An 18,417-nucleotide genomic window follows, 5' to 3' on the forward strand; every position below is an offset into this window, starting at 1 on the left:
CTCTCTGACAATTAAAGAATAGAACAGCAAGATATTTTTGTAGTTCACCATCTTGTTCAGTATTGGAAAATATTATGTGCTGCTTTCTTGACTAGCATTGCACAGATTTCATAGGACAGCAGAGGAAAAGTCTGTTATCCTAATAAATAACACTCCCAAAGCACTCTGTAAGAATATGGCCCACAAAATAAAAATCTCTTTTGCAATAACTATAATAAGTACATTATCAGTTGCAGAAAGCACTGGAAGACTTTTGAATCATATAATGGCTTGGGTTGGAAGGGACCTTTTAAGGTCACCTTGTCAAACCCTGCCGGCAATGAACATCTTCAACTAGATCTGGTTGCTCAAAGCAACGTCAAAACTGACCCTCAGTGTTCCCTGGGATAGGGCAACCATAGCATCTCTGGGCAATCTGTGCCAGTGTTTCACCAGCCTCATTGTAAACAATTTCCTTAAAAATAGTCTAAATCTACCCTTTAAAAAACATTACCCGTTGTCCTACATAGACCAGTAAGGAAAAGTGGAGCTGCATAACAGAAAATGCAGAAATCTTGAGTTAGTGCAGCCAACACACTTTTCAGGGAATAGCCTTGTTTTATAAACTAAATCATAATCAGAGAGAGAGCAAATAATCATTTCTTAGCAAGATAAAGATAGGACTTTAATAGCAGCACATGTAACAGGTTAGTTTAATAAATAGGATGGTGCAAAACCATAGAGCACTATATAAGTAATGATCAATGTTTAAAATCAATGCTCTTGCAAATTGAAGCCAATGCAAAGGGGCTAACACCAGGGTAAGGTGATCCGGTTGATATATTTTGGATCTGCTGAAATAAATCCATTTATAGGAGCATTTGCAGGATGACTAAGTTAAAAGAGCACTGCAACAGTCAGGCCTGGCTAAGGGAACGCCTCCTCCTACTGTCAATATTTCAAACTGATAAAGAGCTGACCAAGTGCAATCTGCACCATGATGAATAAAAGAAAGCTCAGGACCATTAACATTAATGGGACTTGCGTGACTAAATGCTCATATATTGTTCTGAAAATTTACCCGATGGACCAAGAGACCTTTTTTTCTTTGCTTGTGTTTCCCCTTTTTCCTGCAGACTGTATATGATCAGTTTAAAAATATACTGCAACATAGTATAACCACCTAAAATAACTTCTTATTATTAATATCCCATGAGTCAAAAAAAAAAAAAAAAACCTACAGATCTCACTCTGGCTACCTGGAAAACTTGAGAAAATAAAAATTCCAGCTTTATGCACACAGATAAAATGGGATGATCTAATATCTTCGGGCAGAGTGCCTTATCCTTGGGGCACAATGACAAAGACTCTGGCACCTGCCATCTACAATGCATATTAGAGAATACTGAATGATCTGGCACTCTGTGAAAGCTGGTTGAACTTTTTTTGCAAGACAGAAATGCAGACTAGCAAGTATAGCCCTAAGATTGCACAGATCCAGAATATGACTTGGTTCAGTATTTTTAATTTGAAACATGGCAATCTATTTTTTCATCATCGATGTTAAATACCGATCATATAACTAGTGCTGTGCCACAAGCAGGTGACATCTTTCATCCCCACCCCTCCTGAAATCTGCAGAATACCAGGTAGTAAAAGGAGGACCAAGGAGCACCTATGGGGTTAGGATTGTTTAGAAGAACATGCTGCTTCATATTGGTATATATCTATAGCATAACTGGGCAGAATGAAATAGCATTTTGTTCATTTATAGCTATTTAATTTTAAAAAGTTTTTTTAAATAATCTGATATGAGATTTACAGCTCTGTGAAACACCAAGTGTGAAGCCAATGCTATACAAAAAAATATTTAAAGCTTTCATATTATCTTTTAGCTTTGGCAGAGTACTTCCAAAGAAGGTGGAGCAGCATAGAGAGACGATGTTGAGTAGGACAAAAATTTCTCCCGATGTGGAGAGAGACCTCTTTCTGGCAGGTTCCCCAGGAAAAAAACCAAACCAAACCAAAACAAAACAAAACAAAAAAAAAAACAACCCAAAAAAACCAAAAAAAGACAAAAAAAAAAAAAAAAAAAAAAAAAACCAAAAAAAACCCAACAAAAAAAGAATCTTAGTAGCAGCACAAAAGATAAATAAATATCCTTTATGACTTCAAGGTTTATCACTGTATCACAGAATTTAACTTTTTTTTGTCCACAGAGGAGAAAAAATCCCCATAATTTTACCCAACATAAAATTAGCTGTCCCACTATTGAGTCATTTTTATTTTTAGTTCTCAGCCATGCTAGCAGACAGGGATTATATTTATTTTAGTACCTATATTTATTTTAGTACATTCTTTTAAAATCAAATGCTCTATTGGAGTATGCTGCTACTAATTTAGAGATAAAAGATTCACACACGATTATCTGTCACTCCACTGTGAACACCTGCAGTCCTAAAACAGGATCATGATACACTTAAAGTAAAATTTTTAAGCCTGCTGATCAGTCCCAATCTTCACTCACCATTTTATTTAGCCTTTGACCAACAGATTGAAGAGAACAGTTGATGTGACTGAACAATGCTGGGATAAACCAACCGTAGTAGTGCCTGCTTGCACCATTAAAACTAGTAGTAATATGAAAAAATATAAAAATATAGAATGCAGACAGAAGAATTTTGAAATTACAAGCAAGGAATGGTTCCTAAAACCAATACAGAGCAAGTAGGAAAGAATAAAGTGCTTTGTCAGTGCACAAACTAGGAAAAATTATTTTAAAATAACAATTTTACAGGATTTACAGATAATGAAATCACAAAATGTGGTGACTGGAGAGAATATTGCTGTGCTTAATTATCAGTTCTACTGTATCAACTTCTTTGTGAGCACAGTTCAAAACACCAATTTCCAGCTGTTTCAGCACAGGCTGGCAGAGGCTGCAGCTTCCCAAAGCCTGCCTCCTCCCACCTGCGACCAGCAAGGAGAGCAGGCCACTGCTTCTCAGGAATGCACCTGGGCACAACTCTCACCTTCATGAGCTCAAGCAAGAACAAGTTGAAGTTTTTTAGCTTACACATCAAAAATAGAAAATGGGGGGGGGGGGGGGGGGGGAAGGGGAAAAAAAGAAAAAATGGAGAATGCAGCAGTTTTATTTACACTCTCTGCCACAAGCATACCATCCCATTTGCTCTGCTCACTACACGGACTCTCCATAGAATATTAGGTCAAAAGTGAGGTCCCAATATTAATCTTCATGGCCATCCATGGAAGTGGTTCAAGATATCTCAAGAGTGCCCTTTTCATTATGTTGGTGACCTCTCTGAACAACTGCTGTTAGTTTCAAGGCTCACCAGAGCAAGACTGAACTGCCTCTGCAAGAAGGATAGAGGCCCTGGAACTCGTTAGAGGAGCAGATCAAAAATTATCACAAATTTCACATATTTCTGAAGATAGTTTGAACCCAGACCTAGTTAGGCTTTCCCAAGCCATATAGTAAAACAAAAGGGAGGATACAAAAACAAAGTAAACCCATCCAGAGAAGAATGTTAAGCAAGAGTAAAAAAGAAGGGAGTAGATGAGGAATGAAGAAAAAAAAAAGAGAAAAAGTTAGCTCTGTATGTTTTGGAAGATACTCAGGTACCACTTGCAAACTATGATTAAGGTACAATATCTCAATTATTTTTTACCTAATACATTGACATGAATATTGGTTTAAAAATTTCGTTAAACGTGCATATCGCTTTCCAAAACAAAAAAAGAAAGAATTTCAGATTGTTTTCCATCAACAAACAGAAGTTTGTGACTCTGCACTCACAGTGTAAGGCAGAACTAAATAAACAACAATCAACTAAATCTTCCTCCCAGAAATGTTCAATAGGGGCAGCAAATTAAAAAAAAAAAAAACTTAAATTCCAGACTTTTCCAAGTAAAACTATTCCAAAATGTCTATCAACTTGATATTTAAAAATAAAAAAAAACCTTCAGGTTGCTGACCTAAACTTAGTTATAACTTGAAAAAATTGCACGGGTTGTATAAAACAAGCTATTTCCAATTTCTGAGGAAGATTTTTGAAGTCAAATCTTTTGGATTTCCAATATTTTTTTTAACTTTGGATGCAATATCTTTATAGAATTCTAAATTCAGCATATTTTAAAACCCAATAACTGTAGTAATATCTAATATAGTTAAGGGGAGTCTAGATAGCAATAGTTAGTGATTACCAGATCAAAGGCCTTACTTAAATCAATAAAGATAGCTCCTGTACATTGATTACCATCCAACACTATAAAAATATAATTGCTTACCTTGAGAGGAGCAGTGCAAATGAAATGAAAAGGTCATAATAGGTCAATAATTATTTAAATTAAACTTACATCTTCCTTCGTCTGATGGACCAACTCTAGCACGCACCGAAATGGTGGTGATTTACCAGTTTAAATAGACATATTAACATGTCAGCAAAGGGCTTAGCAGTAATTGGGTCAGCAATTTTAAGCAGTCAAGGTTCCAGGTTGTCAGCTTCTCCATTTATGCTCCCAATTAATCTTAAGGTATTATAGATCTTAAGTCAGTAAGCACAGATCTAACTACTTTAGATCAAATCTCATTCTGGGTATATACAGAGATAGATTATAGTTACTTTTTGTGATTGTTGTACAACAAATATCAGTATATAATTCTCTAGAATAGCTTTTAATTTTACAAAAAACATGCAACAATTTGCTATCAAGATTGTGAATTCTACAGTAATTTATTTTATGACACTTCTGTCACTATATTAAAGAGTCCTTAGATCAGAACAGTACTACTTGGCAGGTTTGTTTTCATTCAATTGGTTATGCTAAAATTTGCTTTCTGGATTCTCAGTAATTATAAGTGCACAATAACTTTGATGTTGCTCTCTCAATATAATTGTCGATGGACAATTGTGGGTTTTTTAATTCGTTTCTAAAAGTAAGAAAAAGGAATCTTTTCTAACCATATTTTCTTCATACCAATTACTTTTTCACAATTACTTGGAAGAATTAATTTACATCACTTTTGTAATTTAAAAAAAAGGTTGTAGGATTTTTTTATTCCTTCTTTCTGTGGATCAGACATATGAATTTTTTAGAGAGTGGGTAACCCAAAACAGAAAAAAAAAAAAAAAGTAGAAGTCTAAATTCATCAATGTCAGGAAACTGCTCTTTGCAGGATGCTTATCTAGAGGATGACGATAAAATTCTCAAAGAAAAATTTTGTTTGCATGGAGACTTTGCATCTTAGAAATTTAGGGGCTAAAAAGACTCTTCTATGAAATTCATCCTGGACACCAAATCCTGATGGTTCACTAAAGAGTAGAAAGGATGGGAAAGAGTCTTTTGCTTGTCTTCTTAATTTCCTGCCACTTTGTAACAGGCAATTAAAAAAAAAAAAAAAAATTAAAAAAAAAAAAAAAAAAAAAGGAAGAGAACATTTTGAAGAACACAGAAGGAAGACAATCAAGGAGATTAACCAGGAGGGAAAAATAAAGAGTGGGGAGAGGGAGAAGCAAGAAACAAATCATGGTTAGTGCAAAAACCATGGGAAAATAATTGAAAAGCAAAAGAAATCAAAAAAAGGGAGGAAAGGGTAAACAGAAACAGAGGAGAGCCTGTAACCACTAAAAAGACCTCTCCTTTTACATCCAATGGCAATACCTGTTGTAGTAAACACAATGCCTTAGAAAAGCATTCACTCTATCCTTCACATACAGATACGCATCCAGTGCAGCAATGACCCTAACAGTCCAGATCAGAGATTTTACAAATATAAAAGATTTCTTCCCAGTGACATCTGTATTTATCAGTTCCAAATGATGGATATGTGTAGGACTCTCCTATCACACTGGAATCTTTTCAATTTCTATTCAGAATAACTACTTAGGCCACATTACATAGATAAAAGCAAACACTCCAAAATTAGGTAATGCAAAACCAAAACTGTCTACAAGAAAATAATGCCTACCAAAATAGAGGATGAGTAATGATATAGTCTACAATTATACAAACACACATTTCCCTTAAGATATCTGCCTCAAGGATTTTATGATGTTCAGTAACTAAAACAGAATTCATGTAGCAAATAAGGATTTTGTGCATAGAAGCCTGTCTTTTTTTATGTAGTGCTCTGTGGATGTTTAATGAAAGAGGAAGGGGAGTATGAAAAGTGAATGGACAGTGTCACAGCTGGCACAGTACAATGCCACTCTGGAGAAATGTGTCCCCACCTCTGCCATGAAGCTCTTATGCAATGTGAGGTAAACCACTTAAGTCAAACTTTTCACAGTTATTCACTTGTTATGCACTCTTCATTTTCTTGAGTGCTTGCATTCAAACACCCCATGGAAATCTGTAGAAGTGTTAAGTGCTCCTAATTGAAAAGGGGTTGATGAAAACACTACTTAAAACATATGAACTAATCTGTAAACTCAGGTCCTACATATGTAAAACTCAAAAATAGCATTAATTCCTCTTTTTTTTTCTTTTTTTTTATTTTACACTAAATCCCTATTCATAAAACAAAACTGGTACTGTAACTGTTGTAAAAATGTACAGCAATGATTACAAAGTACTCTGGTACTCCAGTGAAAATAGCATAGGAAAAAAATTAAATCTGCATACACGTAAGAATAGACATGTACAGTAAAACACACAGAAAGCCATATGCAGAACAGAAAAAGGATTTTCAAAAGGCAATAGCTGGTCCACACCATACATAGAACCTATGGAAAGACAGTTTTTAATCAACTGGTTATATGCCATCACAACATATAAATATAGCACAGCCGAATGAAGTTCGTGCCACTTATTTAACTCAATTTCTTAAGTTCTAGGTGCTTAATTTTGCAAACTAATTTTTCCCATATGTACTAATGCAGGCAGCTTTTTTTTTCCTCCAAATTACCACAGTCTAATCCTGAATGATAGTTTTGCCATAATGGAATTATTCAGTCTATGATCTGATTGATTTTAGACCTTAAATACTGAATCTTAACACACGTAAATTTTTAATCCTTTAATTTCTCTATTCTGCCAGTAATTGATAAGGACAGTCATACTTAGACAAGGTCTTAATTTAATCGCCCTGAAAATCAATTAGAAGGTGAAAAGCTTCCTTATATTATTATTATGAAAATTTCCTGATCAAATTCACAATGCAATCATAATCAATGCATGACACCTCACACACTTTAGTCAATACATAATTCAGTAGTTACATCTTCAGCCTTTAAAAACAATATGGGAAAGAATTTGTATGTCAAAAGCAGAAATAATTTAAAGGCGCAGTAATAGTCAAACACAATGTCTGAAGTCATTGGACTAAATAACCCATTATAGAAATAATCTAAATAAGGGCCAGGCATGTACCAGAAAGCATTAATTTCACTTCAAGTATCTCTCCAGCTAATACAATTACCATTGTCTCTTTCCTGCAACCTTGTTGAAGGAACTTTCCATAGAATCAAAAGTAAAATTTTGGCCTGCTGTTAAGTAGGAGAGGTGAATTAGTAAAAAGCAATGGTGAAACATTTTCTTCACCCTCATCTTCACCAGCACAAAATCAACATTGATGCCAACTTAGGCTCACCATCAGTAAAGTGAGAATTTGCATGTAAACTATTACAGGAGCTTGGTCTTTACAGATTGATGGACCTGATAATATCCACTTGAGGGTGTTCCAAGAGCTTGTTGACATGGCTGTGAGGTCAGTCTCCACAATCTTTTAGAATCTGTGGAGATCAAGGGGAATCCCAGAAAACTGGAGGAAGGCTAATGTCACTCCTATCTATGAGAAGGGCTTAAAGGATGATGCAGGAAATTACAGGCCCATTACTCTTACTTTAGTCCCTGGCAAAGTTATGGAATGAACCCTCCTGGGAGCTGCCACAATTCATATGAAGCCCAATTGGGAAAAGTCAGCATGGACTCACCAAGGGCAAATTGTGCATGACCAACCTGACTGCAGTCTACGACAAAGTAACTTCCTCAGTGGATGTGGCACAAGCAGTGGACGTGCTCAATTTCACCACGGTTTTCTATACAGGTTTTCTAGATATCATTTCTATAGGCTTTGCCACTGCCTACTCCTAGAGAACCTGACATGTGATGGTCTGGACAAGTGGTCAGTGGGGTGAGTGGGGACTGGCTGTCAGGCAGCCCCCAGATGAGGGTGGTAAATAGCTCCTTTTCAAAGTGGCAACCTGTCACAAGAGGGGTCACTCAGAGACCAATACCGAACCTAAAGCTGTTCAGCATCTTCATAAGTGATCTGGATGACAGATCAACTGTACCTTGATGAGATGCGATGATGAAACCAAACTGAACTGGACACTTTAGAAGGGAGAGCCACCCTGCAGGAAGGCATAGATAGACTCAAAGAATGGGCTAACAAGAACCTTATAAAGTTCAGTGACGACAAATACAACATCTTGCACCTGGGAAAACATAAACCATGAATGTAGCACAGGCTGGCATCTACCCAGCTGGGGAACAGTTCTGTGGAAAAGGATCTGGACATCTTGGGGACAAGCAGCTCAATATGAGCAGTCAGTGTGCTGCTGTGGCAAACAAAGCCAACAGGATGCTGGATTGCACCTACAAGGACATCTCCAGCAGAGATAAAGAAGACATTATTCCCCTCTACTCAGTGCTTGTCAGGTCACACCCAGAACACCGTGTTCAGTTTCAGTCCCTGCTGTGTGAAAAAGATGTGGACAGGCTGGACAGAGACCACAGAAGGGTGACAAAGATGATAAAAGGATTAGGTAGCCTGTCAAATAAGGAAATACTGAGAAAACTGAACCTTGAGAAAAGAAGGATCAAGAGAGACCTTATCACCTTGTTCCAGTATTTAAAGAGCAGCTACAAGGAAAATGGAGAGTCTCTTTTTACAAAGAGTCTTTTACCTGGAAAAGACAAGGAGTAATGGGTACAAGTTACTCCTGGGGAGAACCCAACTGGACACGAGATGAACAATTTCACAATGAGCCAGCCATTTGAATAATGTTTCCAACAAGTGGTGGGTTTCCTAGCTCTGAACACTTAAGATTCAGCTGGAATCTAGGCCATCAGCTTCAGCTGATGCTTCCAGATTCAGCTGGAAGCTAGGTCATCTTGTCTAGATTATGCTTTTGCCAAGAAAGGCTGGGCCAAATTGTATTTTTCTTTTTGGCTATTATTTCTCATTAAATCCTTTTTTGAAAAAGTACTTTGGGTTATAAGTTTGTTATACCAGCACATGAGAATCTCACAAAAATCTTAAAAAGTACTGAAGTACTAGTATGGAACACCCACAATTGTTCTAGCAAACATAAACTGTTAGAAATAGTTACTTTTCTTTCACATATTTCTGCATCATCAGGTATTTGAGTTTGAGAATTTCCAGAAGCATTCATACATTCACTCCAAAAGGTGACAATCCATTGAACTACTCTTTTCTGTGTTCAAACCTGCTACAAATTCTTTCTTTGATCTGTACAATTTGCTTTAACTGAAGTGAAATCAGTCTCCATTTAACATAGAGTACATGGATCTCTAGCATGCTAAGCTTTCAAGAGAGTCTTCATACCTTCCACTCTCTCCTTTATTTTTTAAATTAAATAAACATCATGCCTTTGTGCAGTTTCTATCACATAGCTGTTTCATTTTGTTTGCTGTTTTCAGCAAATTTCATTTCCCCAAATCTCCCTTAACGAGTCCCTCCATTTTGCACCCTTTCTTAGCGGTGCACAAGCACAAAAGGAATCCCAGAAGATGTCATGCCTGAAGCAAAACAGCACTTCCATAACTGTTTCTTCTGCTCATTCTTAGGTCTGACACTTGCAGACAGAATGCCTACCACATTACAAAAGCAGTGAATCACGTTTGCACAAAATTAGCAAAAGTCCAACTAGAGTTGTGACAAAAGGGAAGAACTGCTCTTTTAAAAAGTATAGTCATCTTGTGTGTTCATGACAATCAAAAGATCCAATTCTGTAACTGGTTTTTGCACAGACAGATAAAACCATGATCTAGTCTATGAAAGGGTCTTTCCACTGGCAGGTTGATGTAACAATGGGAAAGCTCCTGCTTTTACAACTTCCCTGGTACAACTCTACTGTGTTCTCTAAAAGTTACCACACACAAAGAGAAAAAACCAGTTTTAACCATGCAGTGCAGAATGCACAACACTGGCAAAAATCTACTTTACACTAAAGGCACAAAAATGCAGAATAAGCCCCAGCACACTGCCCTTGTAAGCCCAAAGCTCATGCTGCATAGTTGATCTGTTAAAGTACAAGAGGTAAATATGAAAAATAATACACAAGGTGAGATTCTTTTTTCTTCTTCTTTTCTGTGGTGGCTACAAATAAAAAAAAAGAAAAAGGAAGAGAAAGCAGCGACTTCATACCGACAGAAAGTATGTCTGTGCCTAAAAAACGAGTTCATCTTAGTGAAAATATTACCCCTGTAACACTGGCAAGGTCAGCATCAGCTTGGCTTATTTGTTGCCTAAGTCCCTGTTGTGCATGTTCAAAAATGTTTTAAGTTGTTTTGTTCATAAAGCAGCAGAGTTCACTTTGTTGTGCCAGATCACTCCTTTTTCTCTATATGCAGCTCCTCTCTCCCTCCCTATCTTTAGGCTTCTTGGGATTCAAAAGGAAGAAAGGAAGGAATGTGTTTTTCAAGATGAAACTCTGAATTCATTTTAAGTACTAAGATAAAATTCTACCAAAAATCTCTGTGCAAACAGTTCTCAGGCAGAAAAAAGGAGAGTTCCCTTTCTTACTGAAGCCAGCCACTTGACGGTGATATAGAAGATCTTTATCTTTCTTCCAAAGATGAAGATGCGGGTTCAAATCATTCTTTTGTGAAGACAAGAGGAGAAAATATAAGAAGCTGGCATAAAAATTAAAAGCATTTCTAAGGACAAGTCCTGTGGCAACAACCTAGACAGAAAGGACACAACAAAATGTGAGTTCTCCAAGAGCTTTTTAGGGTATGATTTCATATAAAACTCTGAAAAATGATTGGCAATATTAAAGGTTCCCTGACAAAGAGTATGTTCTTCAAGTCCGCAAAACAAAGGTGCGCTCTTTCTTTCTCTCAGAGTATTCAAAAGCTTGGAGTAAGAATTTATTTTGCAACAGTTTCTCCCTCAGAAAATCTGGTTTACTTTCTTCAGTTCAATGTAATGAAATAAAAAGGCTGATTCTTCAAAAGCTGTGAAAGGAAAAAATGCCAGCAGAGTGACAAAGAATACATAAAGCCAAACTAAGCAAAAAGGTCGGGTTTCTCTCCTCCTCTTTCTTTCTCTCCATCATTTTGGTATAAGACTGAAGCAAAAAAATTTAACTGCATTTGCTATAAAGTTTTGTCTATAGATTAGGGAATCCTTGCCATCAATCTGGAGAAATAGACGGACCACAGGAGGACTATATAAGTGAGTAAAAAAACTGGCTAAACAGCAGGACTCAAAGGCTTGTGACAAGTGGCACAAAGCCCGGTGGGCAGCATTTACAAGAAATTGGTACTGGGACCAATTCTGTTTAACATTTCTATTCATTAAAATGGATCCCAGGTGATGGGATGAAGTGTGCTGTCAAAAAGTTTGGAGGCAATTAAAAAAATAAAATTAAGGGCTGCAGTGGATACACTGCAACACAGAGAAACCTTAGCAGGCTGGAGAAATGGGCTGACAGAAACCTTGTGAAATCCAGCAGAGGCAAATGCAAGTCTTACAGTGCGGTTTTGGGTATGCTGGCATTAAAATAAAAAATAATAAATAATTTTTTTAAAAATAAAGAAAATAAAAATTTAAAAAATAAAATAAAATAAAATACAAAAAAAAAAAAAAAAACAAAAAAAAACCAAAAAAAAAAAAAAAAACAACCCACAAAAATACAAAAGGTACTTGCAGCCTGGAACAAATCCAGTTTGTTCCAGGCACCAAGACAATCAGGAGACCAAATGACATTGAACAAGAGGCTAAGACAATAGGATTTGTTTGGTCTTAAGCATGGAAGAATGGAGGCAATTACTGCCTTCTTCAATTACCTCCCCAAAGGATATAAAGAAGATGAAGCCACACTTTTCTGGACCTCTGCAGTGACAGAATAAGAGGCAATGGACATGAGATCATATGCAGAACATTTTGCATAGATATAAGGGAGAAAAATAAACCAAAAGGCAGGTCAAACTGGAAACTGGAACAATATTTGGAAACATACTTAGCTACATATGGAGAAAAGAAGCAGACAAAGCCCAAAACAGGTCTAGCTGGACTCAATATGAGCAGGAAGACTAGATTGTTTCTCTTCAACACTCTATTACCTTATTCTGAATTAGTGATTAAAATTAATTTATAACGATCTCAAATCATTAGTTGTATAAAGAAATGCTAGAAAATACCTAAAGAAGAAAAATAAAATAGAAGCAAAACTTGTTCAACTCATGCAACCTTCCCTCTACAAAGAAAATTGTCAATCAGGAAAAAAAAAGGCATCTCTTTCCTACTAAAAGTTATTTGGTGAAATGAACATCTTTCCCAGTTTCATTGGGTTAGTCTGACTTTATAATAGGATATATGTTTGGAAAACATTCTTAGAGGTCACAGAAACAATCCACTTACTCCAAAGCAGAATCAATTTTAGCCAGGTTATTCCTGACAAATGTTCATCCAACTGTTCTTTAAAATCTGCAGTGTCAGGCTTTCATTTCTTTCTCACAACAATGAATTCTTTTGCTCAGCTAGCTTGAATCTTTTAGAAAAAAAAGACAATCTACCTTGCTGTATTTTAAGCTTATTATGAGTGTATTGCTGCTTTACTCGCAGTAAACACAAAAAGTTCATTCTCTTCTTTTAAACTACGCATTTTTATATGTTTTAACACCATTATCATTTCTCCTTTTAGTCTTCATTATTCTAAACTACACCATTTTCTCTGGCCTCTCCTCTTACATTGTTTTAGAATGTCTAATCCTGTTCATTTTCTTGGTATTCAATCATAATGCATCCCCTGAAGTTCCGTTGGGATGCTGGGAAAGGTCTGTTTATTTGGCTCCACAAACTAATGAAAATATCTGCCCCTTTGACTAAAAATCAGACGTTTGCTCAAGATCCTGTGGAGTGGAATTTGTTTTACATTACTGCAAAGAGAGTTCACTGTGATGAAGAGCTATGGGGAGATCCAACACTGAATGACCACAGCCATTCTCAGCTCCTCTGCTCAGAACAAATGTAAACTCTGCTTGTGCAGTGTTCCATGGCAAACTCATTAAGAAACATCGTTACTGGAAAGATCCTCCACTCTGAGAAATGTCTGTGTATCCGAGCCAGAATCTGGCAGTAAAAACACTAGCACAGATATTAATATTTTTTTAAATACACATTTTTAAGACCACTTCATAACACTAAAAACGTCATTGTAAAAAAAAGTTCTCCTTGTAATGCTTAATATATTAACATCTTACCTCATACAGTTATTTTCTAATTATTACAGAGCTGAACAGGCATCATGTAGAGGTTAGCAAAGATAAGACATACTTCTTTTTAAGTGTATCCTATTTCAGAAAACTTGGAATCAAAGCAAGGCCAAACACAAAGCTTTCTTCAGAGTACACTGCATTTTGATCAATATTATATGAATAATTTTGTTTTAAAACAAGTAGCATCCAAGAGGAATGACATTTGAACTCCAAGCTTGCTACTTCTACACCCTGTATAAAATAGATATTACTTCTCTTGATGACAAGAGAACCAGAAAGGCAAACACAGCAGTGGTACTACAGCATTCTTACTCCAGACTCACAGTCACAGCACACAAGCTGGACCAATAAAAGCAAACCACACAAAAGAAATAATTTGTAAAACCTCCTAGCCAATTCTAGAGGTCCTTTTAAGTATAAAGTCTCACATTAAGTAGAATCTGAACTTCAGCTCCCCATTAGTTAAATCATACCACTTGGTTGTCTCATGAAGATATGGAGATAAACACCTAAATACCTCAATTTTCAAAGTGATCCTTCACTAAAACAAGAACACTTAGATACAACAAATGCTGTTGTATCTAAGAACTTCAAGGAATGCAAATAAGTACTAAAAATCAAGTCTGCATCATTTGGGAAATGACATTATACATGGCTAAAACACTTCACATTTTGAACAGCTATGAAGTTGCATGTAGACAGTATGAGCAGAAAAAGTCTTTTTACTTTATTTCCTCTCATCTAATGTGTACTCAGAACACACCTTCCTGCGCAGCCGGAGGCTTTGTTACAGACAGGACACTGCTTAGCGTAGCCAGTGTTTATTGAATAACTTTTATTTTTTTAAAGATGATTTTGGAAAATTTCCCAGAAAATACATCTGCCCCTAATACTTGCACCATGGACAGTAAGATCAGCCAGGAAGGTAGTGAGGACAACTGCATTTATTAGCAATGAATAAACTGATCAATCTTTTTCTGGATTAACAGTGGGAGATCCCAGACGCACCAAGAAGTATCTGTCTGCTGACTGACATGTACAAGCTGGCACACTTTTGTGTCAAAAATGTACACAGCTGCATGCACACTGAAGCTGTTCCATCCATAAAGCACAATTGCCAGCTGCTTGTCTTCAGAAATGGGTCATAAGAGAGGGTCTCAACAACAAAACAACTGCAGAGTGCAGTTAAAGAATATTTTTCATCCCCTTAAGTGTCTGTCTTTCTAAACTCTCCTGGATTTGCCATCATTTTCCCCTCCATCATGTTTTGGAAGAAGGACAGATGACCTACTAAGAAAAACCGAGATATATATTTCTTAAAGTCTTTATTGAGTTACCAAACCTGAACTACACATTTTTAGGTACCAAGCATAGACTGATTTAACCTGATTGTCAGTCATTACTAGCAGATGTCTGGACAAATTGCTTAGTGTGTTTTAGTTCCAGGTTGTCTCCAAACACTCTGACTAATAGCTGGTAGAAGAGAACATAATCCAAAGCTATGATGAATTATATTTATCCATACAGCATTATCAGCCATCACCTGCCAATATGAAGGGAGCTTTATTTTAAGATCTTCTAACCTGCCTGTCCAAACTCTCTCAAATCATCTTGGCCATCACAATAAACTTTACTCGAGGCATCAGTCTCAGCTTATGGAGTAGAACTAAACGCCAGAGTGAATCAAAACTTGGGTAGACTGGTGTTGGGCTTGCTTGGTTAAAAATAGTCACAACTGACAACAAAAGACATATCAAAGGGGTCAAACAACACATCAAAGGGTTTTTTTCTAAATATACAGTAAAGGGTGCAAACTGATGTGAGGAAAACCATTGGGCAATTTAGATGAGGAAAGGAGTTCAACAGCTGTTCCTACAGATTCCCACACAGAGACAGGTTGTGCCAGTCAACACAGTGTCAATATTTAACTAACGCATTATCACTTTTTATTATTATTTATCAGTCAAGTAAGCACCTAGCTAAAAAAAAATGTGAAGGCATCTTCAACTTTTTTTTTAAGTCAGATTCACCAAGTGATCATAGAGAAGCAAGAATCTGATTTCTGTTTTAGACAAAACCTGAAATCGCACATACACATTTGCAAGTACCAAGTGCTCGAACATTCTTGCCAGAATTATACCCATGGTGAAGACAAGGAGTGTCTTCTTTGAAGAAACAGCTGAGTGCTCTTCAAAGCTCCAGCATTCTTTTTTGTGCCAAGAATGCTGCATAGTTTTTGCAGCCCTTCTCTCTCTGAACAAACAAGTACCACGTTAAGTTGTGTCACTGGTGTGGCCCCAGCACCATCAGTGTGCTAGCTAATGCTTGCTGTTACAGTCACCCAGATTCCTTTTGGATTTCCCCTTCCTGCTGTCATTCTCATGGCCTGAGATAAATATACACGCACATACATATCTTTCATACTTTTTTTTTACGTCTTCAATTCTGCTGTTTCTTCTTTTAAACACTCATAGTTCATGCAGGCAAATGCAAGATTTCACTTACAGACTGCTACAACATCTCAAATGTGCTGTCAGGTTAATTTCTGAAAAAACATACTGTCTGCATCTTTGCTTTACCCCAGAATTCAAGATATCAGCAAATGGTGAGAATACAGAAATAGGTCATAGGTCTGCTTCAATCTGAAAATCTCATTTTTCGAAAGTAAAATAACTAATCAAGAAAAAAGAGAGAATACTCAAAGGCCCAGAAACAGTGGAATTCTGTCAGAGTAGCAGGCTTTTCTCTTTCCTTAACAAATCAAACAGGATCACAACACAAATGCTCTGAAACTGGAAGACAGAGCTTTTTGAGGGCTTATGCAGCCCCAGGAACCCTCAAAAATGTACTAAACAAAACACATCTTAGCACTCACAGAAAATTAATTACAAACTTTTTATCCCAGAATAATAAATAAAATCTTATATTTACAATGCAAAGCCAAGTCAAATATGCAGCAGCATCACTGTCATGTACATCTCTCTGCCCAAACATGAAGTAATAAAAATCCCACATGTCCAGTGATTTCCACAGCCTTTTTAAGTGAGAATCAAAATAGGCCATATATCACTAATTATTACATTACTTTAATAAATTAGAACTTACCTACTTTAACATTTAAGCTTTACAGAACATGATACTAAACGGTAAAATGAATGCCAAGTTCAATTAGTACATTTTAAAGTAATTTAAATGCATTTACCTGTAAAGTAGGTATTGGTGGGGAGAGTGGAACTCGCAAATCTGTAATACCCATTTCCTGGGAAACGGATCCCTTTTGTTACTTCTATATTCATTGCAGCTAAAGATGAATCCATCCTTTCCACCTGGTAGATGGGAGAAGGCCCATTAAGCTCTTCAGGTTCATCCCAAATTATCTTTACTGTTGTGCTGTTTATGCCTTCAACACGAGGGGCACCAAGTTTTCTTGGAGCTGTGGACAAAAAAAGTTATCTAGGTATCACTATCCATAACACTTGGGGAATTATTTTTTGCACATAACAATCTTTGCAAAACATCCTGTTTAATTTCTGATCTTAAGAATAAACACAGATATCCAAAGAAGCTTAATTAGGAGAGGAAAAAAACCCTCAAAAGACATTCTTAATCTTTATGAGACACTTTCAGTTGCACAAGAAATACTTTGTTTATTCAGGCCTTAGACATATGTCTCTATAATTATATCTAAAATATTTTTGTTCGTAATCTTTGAGAATATTAATCAACATCTTCATAAAAAGTATATTTGGATTCCTTCCTTCCTTGATGGGCCCCACATGTCAAACTTCCTGTAAGTGTGTATCTGTATGACTTTCACAAGGGGATGTGAGCAAACGACCAAAGGAAAATTTGAGCAGTCATAACTCATGTGGTACATGACAACAGCGGTCTCTTGTCACTGGACTTACCCTCACCAAGAGGAGCAGAACAGCTCTCTCTCCACAGCCCTGCAGGCCCTTCAGGTTGTTCTCATGATATGCACACCAGACAGCAGCTTGTCTTCAGATAATCGCTCACCTCAAGAAAAAAACCCTCTCTAATTTTTCTCCACCAATTCTGGTGCACACCAGGACTCCAAACAAGACTGCTTCCACAAAGGTAGCAGCATAAGATAGTTTTACATTATAGGATGATCCTCCTACTGTTAAACCCAATACTGGGATATTCTTTTAAACACACTGATAGCATTGGCTACTCTACAGCTGAGTTATTAACTACAATTATTCAATTTTTTAATAAAAGGATGTACAGTAAGCCACTGGAGGGCAGCATGACGTGTTTGGATAATGACGGTCCTACAGGTGGAAAGAAATGGACCATCCCTGAAACAACAGAAGGCGTCACCTGGAGAAGTATGAGAACACTTTCCTATGTACAGAATCCATTTACATCTTATCCTGCTTTTTTCTCACCCTTCTTTCCCCAATAAAGAGAAGGATTTAACAACAGGAACTTGTATTTCACTTGTGCCCAGGAAGTGAAATACAATGACAACTTGTAAAAAGTACTTGTTCCCATAATGACACAGTAAAGCACAATAAACGCCTTTCAAGAACAATAAAACCTGAATTAAAATATGGGCCTTCAAAATCTGACACATTACTTCACAGCCCAGCATTGTACATAGCATGAGTTCTTTAGAGAAGGAGAGATTGCTTCATTTAAAATTAATTAATAACATCTTTTTAAACATTCCTGCATTTCCAAGATCATTAACACATTTTTCATTTTTCCTATTTGCCAGTAGTATATTACTTCTTTATTTTTTCTTTTTCTTTGTCCCCCACGCCCCATAACTTGACAGATAGTCTTCTTGGAGAAAGCAAGGAGTGGGGGAACTGGGAAACTGCCAAAGGCACTATGTGCTGTAAATTCCTGCTTAGGTATCATTTATGACTTCACAATCTAATTAGTATTTCACGCGATGGTAGAAATTTACAATGTCAA

General features: G+C 36.6%; 1 protein-coding gene across 1 annotated transcript in view; it reads right to left on the reverse strand.

Moving 5' to 3' along the window:
- The window catches only part of USH2A (usherin), a 374,541-nt gene that overhangs the window by 259,221 nt on the left and 96,903 nt on the right, over positions 1-18,417 (reverse strand). Inside the window, 1 exon segment of the mRNA XM_063152181.1 lies at positions 16,673-16,903. Within this exon segment, the coding sequence (XP_063008251.1) occupies positions 16,673-16,903 (231 nt within the window).

Source organism: Melospiza melodia, chromosome 3 (assembly GCF_035770615.1).
Source record: "Melospiza melodia melodia isolate bMelMel2 chromosome 3, bMelMel2.pri, whole genome shotgun sequence".
Taxonomy (NCBI): domain Eukaryota; kingdom Metazoa; phylum Chordata; class Aves; order Passeriformes; family Passerellidae; genus Melospiza; species Melospiza melodia.